This window comes from Oryctolagus cuniculus, chromosome 16 (genome assembly GCF_051225735.1).
Source record: "Oryctolagus cuniculus isolate XC-2025 breed Fujian yellow rabbit chromosome 16, ASM5122573v1, whole genome shotgun sequence".
Lineage (NCBI taxonomy): Eukaryota > Metazoa > Chordata > Mammalia > Lagomorpha > Leporidae > Oryctolagus > Oryctolagus cuniculus.
The window spans coordinates 90,304,048-90,319,236 of NC_142882.1; the positions used below are offsets into that span (position 1 = coordinate 90,304,048).

General features: G+C 48.4%; 1 protein-coding gene across 1 annotated transcript in view; it reads left to right on the top strand.

Moving 5' to 3' along the window:
* The window catches only part of LOC103345127 (ATP-binding cassette sub-family A member 13), a 302,255-nt gene that overhangs the window by 63,738 nt on the left and 223,328 nt on the right, over nt 1-15,189 (top strand). The window contains exons 15-18 of the mRNA XM_089315631.1: nt 9,055-9,169; nt 10,721-11,050; nt 13,101-13,170; nt 14,810-14,941. Coding sequence (XP_089171757.1) covers nt 9,055-9,169; nt 10,721-11,050; nt 13,101-13,170; nt 14,810-14,941 — 647 coding nt within the window. The remainder of the gene's footprint in view (nt 1-9,054; nt 9,170-10,720; nt 11,051-13,100; nt 13,171-14,809; nt 14,942-15,189) is intronic.

Here is a 15,189-nt window from a genome sequence, read left to right on the forward strand (position 1 = left end):
GGGGGTCCTGGTGACCCCTCAGACAAGAGAGCCACGAGGGGCCGGAATCTGCCCGCCAGCCACCCTCCTGGCCTGGGGCTGGCTGCTGGGGACTGAGGGTCAGAGGACACCCCTGGGGCCTCTGACCCAGTGCAGGTCCTGTGGACCCCTCCCAGTGATTGGGATCTTGGAGGACGGGAGGTCACCGCCCCCTGCCCCGTGTCCCGCCCCTTCCTCCATTTCTACTGTTTCCATGGTTTCTCCTTTGCACTCCCCTTCCCCTCCCTCCCTCCCAATGTGCTTCCTCCTTCCTGGTTTCTGAAACTCCTCAGGGCATAAATTGTGTCATTCCTTCCTTTCTGTTTTCAAGGAGCCATGTTTGGACTTGGCCAATTTTCTTTTTTTCTCCCCTTGTTATTTCTGTTCTTTTTTCTGTCACTTCCTTAATTTTCTGGAACATACTGGTGAGATTCATGCTAAGGTGAAGGAATTCAATACATTTTTTAAAATGAAGATTTATTTATTTATTTAAAAGACAGAGTTAGAAAGAGGTATCTTCCATCCACTGGGTCACTTGCCAAATGGGCACAACTTCTGGAGCTGGACCCAGCAGAAGCCAGGATCCAAGAGCTTCTTCCTGGTCTTCCATGAGGGTGCAGGGGCCCAAACACTTGGGCCATCCTCTGCTCTTCCCCAGGTGGATTAGCAGGGTTAGGACCAGAAGTGGAGCAGCTGGGGCTTGAACTGATGCCCATATGGGATGCTTGCATCACAGATGGTGCCACAATACCAGCCCCTCAATATTACTGTTTTTGTACATTGAGGTTATCGATTAACTCATTATTTTTAATGTTATTTTTTCCCCTTAAATTTACATTTACCTAAGATGATGATTTTCCTTCAAACACTGCTTTACTTATGTTTCAAAGATCTTCTAGGTGGCTAAAAATATATTGTTGTCTAGAGACTTGCAGTATGGCTTTTTATTTTCTGTGTAACCCAAGAGCTATCTAAGTTTTCAATTTTCAAGTCAAAATTCTCAGGAATGCTGGGAAATTACTGAGCTTACTTACAAGAAAAATTCAAATGAGAACCACTCTTAACTTCTGGGTTTATGGCGTTTTTCTCTATGAAGTAACACAGGATCTACTTTTGTGAATGGTTTACTGGTTCTAGAAATAATTTCTAATTTCTTACTTTGAGGGTGGAGAATTTGATCCAGGATAGTTTTTTTTAAAGCCTTTATTTAATGAATGCAAATTTTATCATACAACCTTAGGAATATAGTGGTTCTTCCCCTCATACTCCCCCTCCCATCCCCACTCCTATCCCACTTCCTACTCCGTCTTCTATCCCATTCTTCATTAAGATTCATTTTAATTAACTTTACATACAGAAGACCAACTCTATACTAAATAAAGATTTCAACAGTTTATACACCCCCCCAATGTATAAAAATACTATTTGAGAACAAGTTTTGCAGTTAATTTTCATAGTACAACTCACTAAGGACAGAGGTCCTACAATAAGTGCACAGTGACTTCTGTTGTTAATTTAACAATTTAACACTCTTATTTATGATGTCAGTGATCACCTGAGGCTCTTGCCATGAGCTGCCAAGGTTGTGGAAACCTTTTGTGACCACAAACTCCGTCAGTATTTAGACAAGGCCATTAGCAAAGTGGAAGTTCTCTACTCCCTCCAGAGAAAGGTACTCTGGGATAGTTTGGTTATTTAGGATCTGCATTCCTTAGTTTATGTTCTGGTCATGTCCCATGGCCTGGATTGAGACAGGTGGGTTAAGGCTGGCTTGTCTCTTGCCTTTTGCGGTGGGGTTGGCTTTTGAACGTTGAGGCAGCCTTCCTTGGTGCACTGCCAGGAAGGATCGTGTTCTGTGTGGGACACAGTTCTGCCTGGGACGATGTTGCAGGATGCACTCTGCTTTCTTTTCTCTCTTCCTCTCCCTTGTTATCATTTACTGGCAGTGATTTTACCCATGCCTTTTTTTTTTTTTTTTTTGACAGGCAGAGTGGACAGTGAGAGAGAGAGAGAAAGGTCTTCCTTTTGCCGTTGGTTCACCCTCCAATGGCTGCCGCGGCCAGTGCACTGTGGCTGGCGCACAGCGCTGATCCGAAGGCAGGAGCCAGGTGCTTCTCCTGGTCTCCCATGGGGTGCAGGGCCCAAGCACTTGGGCCATCCTCCACTGCACTCCCTGGCCACAGCAGAGAGCTGGCCTGGAAGAGGGACAACCGGGACAGAATCCGGCGCCCCGACCGGGACTAGAACCCGGTGTGCCGGCGCCGCAAGGTAGAGGATTAGCCTAGTGAGCCGCGGCACCGGCCTTCCCATGCTTTCTTAAAATTATTCTGTGGCGTTTTGTTTCACTCGTGCCTCTTATATACATCTATCAATTCTTATAGAAGTGACATTAATTCTTTGCTAGTATGAAATGCAAATATTAATATATACAAGGGTACTTTATAAAATTCATGGACAGTGAGTGTTATGAATAAGCTATGCATGGATTTAAAACTCTTTGCACCAAAATCAACTTATATTTTAATTCCTTTTTGGAACTTTTTGAAGTGTTTTCATATATGTGTTTTTACTTCTGTGTTAGTTTTCTTTTTTTACATTTTCACTTCTAAATTACTACTTAATAATGTTTTATTATTGTCCCAGTAGTTAGCCTATGGTTATAACTCGATATAAATAGTTTCTTTTTTAGCATGAGGAATAAGACTTAAGGTATCTTCTCTAATTTCTTCATGTATTTCTGCTCTCCATACTACAACTTCAGTTGAAATTACCTTACTGTCCTTGTTGGTACTGTTAAAGACACTCATATTCTGCATTTGTTGGTAAGTTTTTTTTAGAAAATTTTATTTAATAAATACAAATTTCAAAAGTACAACTTTTGGATTATAGCGGTTTTTCCCCCTATAACCACTCTCCTATCCGTAAAACATCCCATTTCCTACTCACTCTCTCATCCCATTCTTCATTAAGATTCATTTTTAATTATCTTAATATACAGAAGATTGACTTAGTATACACTAAGAAAGATTTCAACAGTTTGCACCCACACAAAGTATAAAGTACTGTTTGAAGACTAGTTTTACCGTTGATTTTCATAGTACAACACATTAAGGACGGAGATCCTACAAGGGGAGTAAGTGCACAGTGACTCCTGTTCTTGATTTACTGATTGGCCTCTTGTTTATGAGGTCAGTGATGACCCAAGGCTCTGTCATGTCAGTTTTGACCTTGGCGTGCGCTGATTCTCCCTCTCTGGCTCATTGCCCTTATCCCTCCAGTGGTTTGTCACATGACTTCTGCATTTCCAAGAACGTGATGTTTCCAAGCTGGCTTGGCACCTTCTTCCGCTTCCGTTTCAGACCTACTTTTGCTGGAGAATGTATCCTTGCATCCCACGAGTCCTCTGGCTGTAGTTGACTGGTCAGCATTTGGTGGCTGAGGTTTGTCTCCTAGGAACTGCCCTGAGAGGATCTCCTAGGATCAGGCAACCTGAGTTCTTACCTATGTCACGCCCCGTGCAGCGTTTGTATTTCAAAGGCATCTTGGCTGGGTATGGATCCTGGGCTTACTCTTTTCTTCAGTATCTTGATACTAGAAGTAGCTCTGTGATCTTTGCTTGAGCACACTTTCAGATAGATCCAGGGTCACCTTGATATCTTCTTTCTTTTATATTACTTGGCAATTTGTATAAAAGTCTGATAATTAGAAAACTCAATATATTTACTAGACAATATCATTGTTTTCCATTGTAGGGCAATTTTTCATGACACCTAAGTAGATTTATACTTTTTTATGGAAACATTGTTTTATGTTTTCTAACTTCATGAACTTGATATTTTAATATTTTGGCTTTATTCTTTAGAAACTACACTCTATGAATTTCTTTTCCACGTATTTCTAATCAATAAAAATTCTCTAATTCTTTTAAACTGTTTCTTTCCTTTAGTTGCTTTTCTCATACCTATTTTCTATGTCCTTTCTGTGTTTTGTGTTGCAGCAACTTGCCCTTGTTTCTTCCAATTTTATCATTATTTGTTATTTTTTCGTATCTATTTCTATGTGCTTCCAATTCCCCATTTGTGTCTTTCTGCTGTCATGTCCCCTCATCACTCCATTCCAGCAGTTTTGCTGTGTGGTGTTTCTCATAGAGGGCCTGGCCTTCGATGTATTTGGAAATCAATGGCAAAAAAAAAAAAAAAAAAAAAATACAAGTGCTATTTTCAGCTGTTCTGTGTCACCGTCACTGTGGCATCCATTCTTCCTTTTTCGATACTTAGGCAATTTTAGCCTCTTTTCTCTTCCTTGTGCAGATACAGTGCTGGATTTGATTGCTGTGGTTACCTCTCACATGGAGAATCTGCAAGGGACTGGTGGCTGCACACAGGCGGCGTTCCCGGCCACCCCGTGCAGGCACTCTTCCGCTGCCAGAGTGCTTCCTGCATCCTTGCCATGCGCTTTCTCCCGCTGTCCTGCAAGAGGGAGCTCAGTTAGTGCTCATTTGTCTGGGGCAGTTGTACGCGTCTGGCCCCTCAGAATGGGCCACTAGCTAGGCTAAGAAGTGTATTTTTGATGTGCATTCTGTTATCTGCAGAGAGTAGGGTTTTCCTACTAAAATCCCTCATAGTTACATTTTTGTGTGACTCCTATAGGAGCTTCATTATTTTGGCAGCCTTTGAAATACTTGGGTGCCACTTCCATATATTTATCGAAACTGGAATATGTAGTTTTCTCCTTCTCTCTTGATGTTGGATTAATTTCTAGGAGCAGGTAGGGAAAAGGCTGATTTGCATAGCCATGGCTCGTAGTTGCTCATCTCCAGTTTATTTTATTCCGTTTCAGACATGAGCGTGCAGTGTCTGTGCTGTCGGATCTGAGGTTCTTCTCTAGGAACTGCAGGGCTGAGTCGATCAGTTCCACACCTCTTGTGACCTCTGCGTTAGAGATTGCAGGAGTCCACCTGCCACACACAAGACACAGAATTCTGACACAGACAATAGCCTAGAGTCGAGTCTTAGATAATACTCAGCATCGTGCTGTGAGAACAGAGCTCGAAGTGATCAACTCTGTTGCCACAGTGTCAGAGGGGAAATTCACGAATCAAGCTAAGTTTCTAAATCCCCAAGTGAACTTGGTATGGCCTGTTTTTAATCTACAGGCATCTGGCTGGCGCCATGGCTCACTTGGCTAATCTTCCGCCTGCGGCGCCGGCACCCCTGGTTCTAGTCCCGGTTGCTCCTCTTAGGCAGAGGAGGATGGCCCAAGTGCTTGGGCCCTGCACCCGCATGGGAGACCAGGAGAAGCACCTGGCTCCTGGCTTTGGATTGGCGTAGCACGCCAGCTGCAGCAGCCATTTTGGGGGGTGAACCAATAGAAGGAAGACCTTTCTCTCTCTCTCTCTCTCTCTCACTCTCACTCTCTCTCACTCTCTCACTCTCTCACTGTCTAACTCTGCCTGTCAATAAATAAATAAATACAAAGAAAATATTTATAATCTATAGGCATCTGAGTTCATCTCTGTGGTTGTTTGTGTTACTCTGGACACAGGGTTTGTAGGATGTGAAAATGGATGCATTTGTGATACTTTGAGTTCATAGCCTTCTTACCTGCTCTGAATGCTAAAAAAATGGTTGAAGAAAAACCAGAAAGCTGCAGAACTGAAAATCTAAAGCCCTCTGCCCTCTTTGAACAGCCCCTGCACTGGGTGAAGTTACCCATATTTAACTGTAAAATGTGGTTCACCAAGTTGATGACTCAACTTATCTTTAGCAAAACAGTAAATAAGACCATTTATTTCCTTTTCTTTTTCACTCTTTCATGTGTTCCTTGGCCAACATTTGGCTTCCGGTCTGGGCGTTCTTTGCCACGAGGGGAGGGCCAGTGAGGAGACCGAGCCCCAGGAGCTCAGACTGTCCCGTGAGGGGCAGATCTTGGTGGGGCCGAGTGTGGTCCCTGCGTGGTTAACGCTGGGTAGAAGTCTTTGCAGGACTGCAGGCAATGGCAGCAGGGGCCGCTCTGGGCATTGCCCTGTCTCCAGGGCACTGTCTGTTGGGGTGCCCTTGTCTCCTGTCTAGACAGCTACACATCCACCCTGGCTGCTGGCTCCCCTCTCCATAATGGACTTCCCCACATGTGCCCCGTTGTCTGCACTGCAGCTGGTGGTCTTTTAAAAAACGTCCACTCGTCCCTTGATGCCACTTCTCAGTTTTCCTCTCTCCTCTTCAAATCCTCTCATGGCATCCCCTTGTTCACTGACTGGCTTCTAGAACTTACCCTGACACACAGAAGTCCCCCCATGATCTGGCCCCCACTAACACTCTGACCCCATGTCCTGCTAACCATGAGGGCCTTGTTGCTGCTGACCTGGGCACTGCACCTGCCTCCCCCGCTGCTGCTTCTGAAACCTTTTGCCTGGGGTGGCTTCCTGCAGACACCCAGGGAACTCACTTCCTTACAGCATGTGCTGTGTGCTCAGACGCTGCTTCCATGCTCAGCTCGCCTCACCCGCCTGGGTGGAGTCGCACCCCTTCGCACGGTTGCTTGCGCTGTGGTGTTTCCTCACTGCTGCCACCACCTGACATGGGTGATGGATCTCCTCCTCGTTGGCTTGTTTTATACCCACCCCCTCTCCAGAATGGGAGGTCCTTCATGGTGAGACCGTGTGCTGTTGGGTTCCCTTGTGTAGCACAGCCCCCAAACACGACTTGCTCCTTTGGTTGGTTTCAGCATCGAATAAAATAATCCATACTTGGATTAGAAATCAGAGTGTGTGGGGTGAAGGGGCAGAGGGCCGGGAGAAATCTAGTGTTAAAAGTGAAAATGAAAGCAAGAAGAAACATAGACTCGGATACGGACTATGGGGGGAAGCTGGGAGAAATCTAAGATTAAAAGCGAAAGTGAAAGCTAGAAGAAACAGACTGGGATACGGACTGTGGGGAGAAGCCAGGAGAAATGAGAGAAATATTGTTGGAAGAAACTTAGGGAAAAGTACCGGGTAGAGAAAGATATAAGCTAGGGAAAGTGAAGCCGCAGGGGCAGGCCGAAGCGGAGACGTAAGCTAGGTTGGGATCCGTCAGATTAGCCTGGGGAGCAAAAGACGGGAAGCCAAACCGAAAAGCGGAGACGTAAGCTAGGTTGGAATTCGTCAGGTTAACCCGGGGAACTTAGACTGAAAACTAAACCGAGAAGCGGAAACGTGAGCTAGGCTGTGATTCACGGAAGCCGCTGCGCGCAGAGAAAGCGCGCGGGGCACGAGCGGAGAGAGCGCACGGGGCGCAAGTAGATAGGAGAGTGCGGGGCTGGCGCGGAGGCCATGGTGCGGGCGCGAAGGGCGCGGAGACCGCGGAGCGCGCGGGAAGCCAGGAAGCTGTGCAGATAAGAGAAGCGCGGGCTGAAGCCGCCCAGAGCCGGGAAGCCGCCGCGGGGCAAGCGCCGGGAAGCCAAGGGGATAAGAGAAACGGAAGTTTAGAAGTAAAATGAGAGAAATAGGAATGCTGGCAGATAGAAGTAAAATAGGAGAGATAGGAATGCCCGGAGGTAGAGAAATAGAGAAAAACAAGGCCTCCCCACAACATGGCAATGACAGAGCTCGGATTCGGTCTGCCTGAGTAGGCGATAAGCACCAGCAGGCAGCTCGACCAGAGTATGAGCTGCAGGTCACCGAAGATAGGCACGAATCAACATCAATAAGTCTCCCCACAATACGGCAATGAGAGAGCTCGGATTTGGTTTGCCTGATTAAGGCGATAAGCACCTGCAGGCAGTTCTAGCAGAGCAGAGCATGCACTGCAGGGCACCGAACTCAGGCACGCATCAGCGCCTAAAAACCTCCTCACAACATGGCGAAGAGAGGACCCGGATTCGGTTTGCCTGATTGGTAGGGCTTGTAAGCACCTGTGGGCAACTCTAGCAAGCAGAGCAGAGTGTGTGCCACGGGGCACCGAAGACAGGCGCGTATCAACACCAAAAATAAAAAGAAAGGGGGAATTGTGGGGAGCAACTCGGACTAGACTAAGTTACTGGAATTAAGACTTATTCTATGCATCTGCTCTCCCACAATATGGCGCTGGGAGAGGAGTAAACAATTTCTACACAGCTGCCTCTTGCCAATTTGACTGATGAGCTGCAGGAGCTGATCCTGCTCCTGATTGGAGGAGAGCAGCGTACTCGGCGTGTGGGTAGCAGAGTTGGGATTGGTGGAAGAGGACTATAAAGGAGGAGAGAGACAACATGCACCAGGAACATCTAGGGGAACATCCGGATAACATCTGAGCAGCCCCGAGAGCCGGCTGGCGGTGTGCCGCTGCCCCGCGGAAGTGGGGAAAGTGGCAGGGGGAGCCGCCCCTCCACGGAGGTGGAAGGGACGGTAGCCAACCCGGGAAGAACCAGCAGCAAACCCGGGGAGGGCCGAGCAGACAAAAGAACAGCGCAGGGTCTAGTGTCGTTCCTTCACGAATGGGGGAGCGACAGAGCCTGGGCCCATGGGGGAGCTGAGAGAAGGTGGGGGCGGCCAGTGCGGCAAGATCTGCATTTAGAGCCGGGACTGCCATTGGTGTCCTGGTGAATGCTGGGACTGGAGCCCGGTGAGAGTGCACCGGAGAGTGTGTGTTGGGAAAGGGCGGTGCCCGTCTGGAGTTTCATGATTTGATGGATGATAACTCATGATCAATAGATCATGAAGAGAGGGAGTTGTTCCAGAGTACTGACAGAAGTTGTAGTCATGAATTGGTGACCTGTTTCCTTCCTCCAGCCTGCTCTGGGTGTAGCCAGGGTCAGGATTTGGGTCAGGCTACGGCTACCTTGAAACCGTTGTTTCCTGCTGGGAACTCCTTTGTGACATTGTGCCTATGAAATTAAGTCGGGATCACAGCTGTCATGCTTGCATCATAGGCCTGTGACATGGCCAAACGAGTCAGGACTCCTGGAAGTGCACTGTAGCTTGTGCGAGAAATGGAAGGACCTCCAGGCCCAGGGCTCATGCGCACGACTGGGCAGAGCGCTTTGCTACCTGTGAATGCTGACTGCTTTGTGCCCTTACAGGTTCCTGAACAACGTGGGTTTCTTTTTCCCTCTGATCATGATGCTGACCTGGATGGTGTCTGTGGCCAGCATGGTCCGGAAGCTGGTTTATGAACGGGAGATCCAGATAGAAGAGGTAACGTGTCCTAACCTTAGCCTAGGCGGAAAATCCAGAACCTACCCTGGAACTGGGAAACACATCCTGGCCAGTAACTGACCAGGCCTGTCTGTGTTGCCTTCCCTCCCTGTGCTGGTCCGGCCAAGTCCCTGTCCCAGGAAGATCACTGCTTGGCGAAGTTTGGGGTAGAGTTTAGCACAGGTTTCCTTGAAATAAAAGAAGACCGAACAATAAGCAGAGGAGACTGGAGGGACAGAGCCAGTGTTACTCATTCATCAATTACAAAACCTAGAAACACTTAGTATCAGGTTTCCCCATCTTAATTTATGGTTAGAGTTTTCTATATAAAACCTTACTGTTTTTGTTCTAATGTGAAAACTTGAAACCATCACAAATGCTTCTAAGAATGAAAGTTTTTTTTTTTTTTTAAAGATGTATTTATTTGAAAGGCAGAGTTACATAGAGAGAGGTCTTCCATCCCCTGGTTCACTCCCCAGATGGCTGCCATGGCCGGAGCTGCACTGATCCGAAGCCAGGAGCCAGGAGCTTCCTCCAGGTCTCCCATGCAGGTGTAGGGGCCCAAGGGCTTGGGCCATCTCCTACTGCTTTCCCAGGCCACAGCAGAAAGCCAGATAGAAAGTGGAGAAGCCAGGATTCAAATTGGTGCCTGTGTGGGAATCTGGTGCTGCAGGTGGTGGCTTTACCCGCTACGCCACAGTGCCGGCCCCAAAGAATGGAAGTTTTTAAGAAGTCCTTGGCTGCTGTCCAGGCAGCGGCACTTGCTTACTTATCGGAGGTTTGTTCAAGTGAAGAAATGGCATGGAAAGTCATGTGTGCATGTCATCCGATTTTACGAGCGCTGTGTAAACTGGCACTGCTGCTCTTGGCATTATTCATCAGTTTCCAGCCCATTGGCTGGTGAGTCTCTGTTTCTCCCTCAACTCTGTCGCCCCTGGGAGCCGGGCTCTGGGGACACAGCATTAAGTCCCCAGGCTCTGCACTGCCAGTGGCCACCCGGAGTGCAGGCCTCAGAGCCACTGTCCTCATTTCACAAACTGGCCCCGCCTGAAAGTCCGCAGGCTGCCGATGGTGAGCTGAGCGGTGGGTCACTGGCTTTGAAGAGGGTCACCCGCAAACTCGTCCCAAAAGCCGGGTGCGGACCTCAAGCTGAGGGGCTGAAGGCCCCGTGTTTCCCCTTCTCTTCTCTCACTGTCCTCACAGAAACAAAATGAGAAGCCCAGAGAACACTAAACCCGCAACACAACTGCAGAGGAAGGAGGAAATGCGTGGAGGCTGCAGTGGGCCAGGCCTGGTCTAAGGGGCCTGCTCCTTCCTTTCCCGCTGCCTCGTGTTCCAGCCAGGCGCTCTGGACGTCTGCGTCCGGGTGAACGGCGGGGTTGTGAGGTGCTCGAGAGTCAGTGCCAGGCTCCAGGAGGAGGTGTCCTCCCCGGCTTCCCTCCCGGGGCTGCGTGTGCCAGCCACATCCGTCAGCCTTTTCTCTCCTGTTGTCTGACCTGTTCCTTGCCCAGTGTCTGCTACTGTGCTAACTCCTGCCTTTCCCCCTGATAGTACCTGCGGATGATGGGCGTGCACCCTACAACCTACTTCCTGGCCTGGTTCCTGGAGAACGTGGCCGTGCTGGCCGTGAGCAGCGCGGCCCTGGCCATCGTCCTGAAAGCCAGCGGCATCTTCACGCACAGCAACGCCTGTGTCGTTTTCCTCTACCTCCTGGATTTTGGGGTGTCCATCATCATGCTGAGTTACTTCCTGAGCACGCTTTTCGACCGTGCGAATACGGCAGCCCTCTGCACCAGCCTGGTGTACATGGTCAGCTTTCTGCCCTACATAGTTCTCTTGGTCCTGCGTAACCAGCTGAGTCCTGTGGTTCAGATGTTTCTGGTGAGTGAGTTTGTAAAAATGTGAAACAAACACAACTGCCCCCACCCAGCCACACAAAGCCAGGGCCCTCCCCTTCCCCTTTACTGTGTCAGATCTGCCTGGGCTTCCCTTGCTCTGGCCCGGCTGCAAAGCTCAGAGACGGTTCTTCGAGACAGCAGTGGTATTGCAACGGCAGACCATTAAGAATGGCTTTTTTTTTTTTTTTTTTTAATATAGCAGGGGCTCGCGGGAGACTCAGGGAGATGAGCGACACCTGTAAGCAGCGTACAACTTCAGTTTCTCTTTGTTGCATGCATGGAAAGAAATGGAGTTTTAAAGCTCTTTCAGAAGTAGAGCATAGCGTTGCTCCTGGAGCACCATGGATTGCAGCACATTAAGTGGGGAGACCTTTCCGTTAGCAGCGTCAGAGGTGCTCATCCATTTAAAATGCAGTCGGTGGAGGGAAGCACGCGGGAGAGAGGAACTCATTCCCTGTGGCTAGTGCCTGCGAGCGCAGTGCGGAGCTGGCGAGGGGCTCACTGGTGACTTGGGCTCCTCTACAAAGCTGGTGTCAAAACTGCGGGGACCTGCCTTGCGCTCAGCACTTGACATCCTGCAGCTGCCTCAGACGGCAGCGTTGGGAGTGTGCCCGGAACCTCTTTGAGGAGGTGCCTAGCAAGCAGGATCAGAGCCGCTACAGACGGTGTATGAGGGTCTTCCTAGCCCTTGAATCCAGCACAGAGCTGGGTCCCTGGGAGGGGCCACCATCCCTGCTCACTCGGAGCTCGGAGTGAAGTAGTTCTGTGGAGGCGAATGCATTTCTGCACCTGTGATGGGTTATTTGTATTGGGTCTTTTTATCACTGTAACAAAGCACCTGAGAAAGGCTACTTAAGGAAAAGAGGTTTATTTAGTGCACAGCTTTGGAGGCTGGAAGTCCAAACAGCATAGCAGAGCCTTGGTGATGGCCCGTGGTAGATGACGAAGTGCATGTGGGAAGAAGTAGCCACATTCACCAATCAGGAAGCCAGAGGGACTCTGGGGTCAGGTTTAGACGTTCACAGGAAATTGCTCGCAGAAAGCCTCACTCCAGGAGGGAATCACCTCCCCTCTTAAAGGTTCCACCTGCTAACGTTGCCACACTGACGACCAAGCTCCCAACACCTGGCCCCCTCAAACCACATCAAACCTTAGCACCTTACAAAGCACCATGCTCTTTGGTTTCCACTAGCCACACACAGCATAGATATTCAACCAATATTTTGTCCATTGACACACGCTTCTTGGTTATGGTTAGCTATGTCACACCTGTACCAACAACACAGTGCTTGTGTTAAGTAGGTGTAGATAGGGTGACAGACACAGGTGGGCCTGTTCGGGGTTCCTCTGCTACATGCCTCTAAGTTGGTGCTCTGACCTAAATTTTAAATGCTGTCAGTTTGCCTTTACTTTACATCTAATACTTTATCTACTTTCTATCTAATGCCTGGTGCCTATGAAACATGATTTCCTTTATACATATACACATGTTTCTTAGCAGGTGAAAAACATCTAACTCTGGTACATTGTATTTTTAAACATACCAGGATTTTTCAATGGGCTCTTTTCTGTCCTGGGACCTCTCTGCTGGAGGTAACCCAGGATTTCCCTGCAGTGCACTGCTCTGCTCCTGTGGAATGGCGCGTGCATCCCCTCCCCGGCCCACGGTGTGCACCAGGGCATTTGCTTCACAATGAAGCAAAGTAAATTGCTCTGCTCCATTTTCCACTGCTTTTGGCTGCACGTTTCTCTACACAGTGCTTTGGATTTATGACCCTTCAAGCACTGCAATAAAGAGAAGTAATTCCTTTTAACGTTAAAAACTAGCTTGTTATCACACATTTCAGAGCAGGCTGACACTCCGCGAGTCTTTGAGGTTCCGATATTTAAATGACCTCCCGCAGCAGTGACTTGGCGTTGTTAGAGTCTGAGGGTGTGCTGGCTTTTCTCTGAATTTAGTGTTGTGGGTTTTCTGCGGTCCCAGTCGGACACTAATGTGCCGGTTTTCTCTCATCCCATCAATCCATCGGCAGTGCCTCTTCTCGACAACGGCCTTTGGACAAGGAGTATTTTTCATTACATTCCTGGAGGGACAAGAGGCAGGTAAGAGGTTGCAGTTTTAAAGTGACTCTTAGTAACTCAGGTTTTGAGAAATTTGTGGTTGTGTTGCAAAGAATTCAGTGGAAGGTCTCCTTACCAAATGGCACATTTGGAAAGAAAGCTGTCACTGGTTTTGCTGATGTAAATCCCTCCCGTAGTCTGGTTGTCCTGGTTTTTGGGAACATTGAAGAGTAGCCGTGACACCCCTTGATTGGCTGTTGATCCAAGTCGACCACCCTGCTGATGCCTGGGTCATCTTTGTGACATGTGACCTGTGGTCACCTTAGTGACCTTCCAAATTCTCCCGACGGTGGGGTGCTCCGTGCGTCCCGTCTGCTGGAGGACTAGCACTGGGGGTGGCTCCCAGGGCCTCTGTGGGCCTCTCTGGTTCCTTCTTTCAAGTCGGAACTCCTGTTTCTGTCGGATCTCATGCTCATCCTCAGCTCTTCTGGACGTTTCCTGAAACGTTAGCATCCAGACACAGCCAAGCGGCCCCGAAGACCGCATAGCTGTCTACTGTTCATTTCATCCCTAGCAATGAAGCCCAGGAGGATTTTTAACACATTTGTGGGGCGCCCGTTTCACATACAATGAGATTTTGACAACAGCAATCCCTCAGTATAGATGCATGTTCCTAGATGTGTGTATGGGCTTTTGAATGTGTTTTTGAAGATATTCAAGGGAAAATATAATCAAAAAGTGAAATTCCTGCATTAATCTGCACTGGTCCTATACGTCTCTGACTCTTCCAGTAAAATTCGTGCTTTAACAGATGGGAATCCTGAATGATTTTCTCTGTATTCCTGGAACTCATCTCTAAATTCAACTGGATAAAGAAGGTGTAGGGAGCCGGCGCTGTGGCTCACTAGGCTAATCCTCCACCTAGCGGCGCCGGCACACCAGGTTCTAGTCCCGGTTAGGGTGCCGGATTCTGTCCCGGTTGCCCCTTTTCCAGCTCTCTGCTCTGGCCCGGGAGTGCAGTGGAGGATGGCCCAAGTGTTTGGGTCCTGCACCCGCATGGGAGACCAGGAAAAGTACCTGGCTCCTGCCTTCGGATCAGCACAGTGCGCCAGCCGTGGCTGCCATTGGAGGGTGAACCAACGGCAAAGGAAGACCTTTCTCTCTGTCTCTCTCACTGTCTACTCTGCCTGTTAAAAAAAAAAAAAAAAAGATATGGGGGAAAAATGGTCCTAACAAGTACTCATTGATTAAATCTTGTATCTTTTTTACTTCAAGCATATACCACAGGAAAATTTAGAGTAGAGAAATATGTTTAATTATGTTTAATCCAGGAGTATATTGCAAGAATTTGGGTTCTCAAGGAGACCTCTTTATTTGTTACAAACATGCTTAGCATCCACACAATGAATCTAGTTGAGTAAACAAAGCTAGATATTAGTCACCTAACTTGTAATGTGTGTAAGTGTTTGATGTTAGAACGCTGAGGGTCATTGCACGTGGCCTCAGTGCTGTGAGCCTACAGCCAGCATTTCCTGCAGAGCCACGGCAGTGGTGCTGGCTTCCCTTTGGCTTTAGCCACATTCAGCCCTACTTGCGCCTCAAGAACTAATCGGCTCCTGCCAGCAGGGCCTGCAGGGAGCGAGGATGCAGGGCGCTGACTCAACCCTTTCCTCCCTGCCAGGGATCCAGTGGAGTAACATGTACCAGGCCCCGGAACGCGGGGGCATGGCATTCGGCTGGGTTTGTTGGATGATTCTCTTTGATTCGAGCCTCTATTTCTTATGTGGATGGTACTTCAGCAACTTGATCCCTGGTAAGAATTGAGCACATCATGAAGCAACAAAATAAATAGTTTAAACCCATATACATTAATCTTAATTATTTATTCTTCAAGGAAACAGCAGAAAGGGGAAGCCTTTAGACATCCTTTTAAAGGAGCTGTGGTTTTGGGTAAAACCTGGTGCTTTTCCTGCAGAGTAAGCGTCAAAGGCCAGGTGGCAGTTCACCAGGATGGAATGTGGGATGGCATTCCCAGGTCCTGGTCGCTCCCCAAGTGGACTT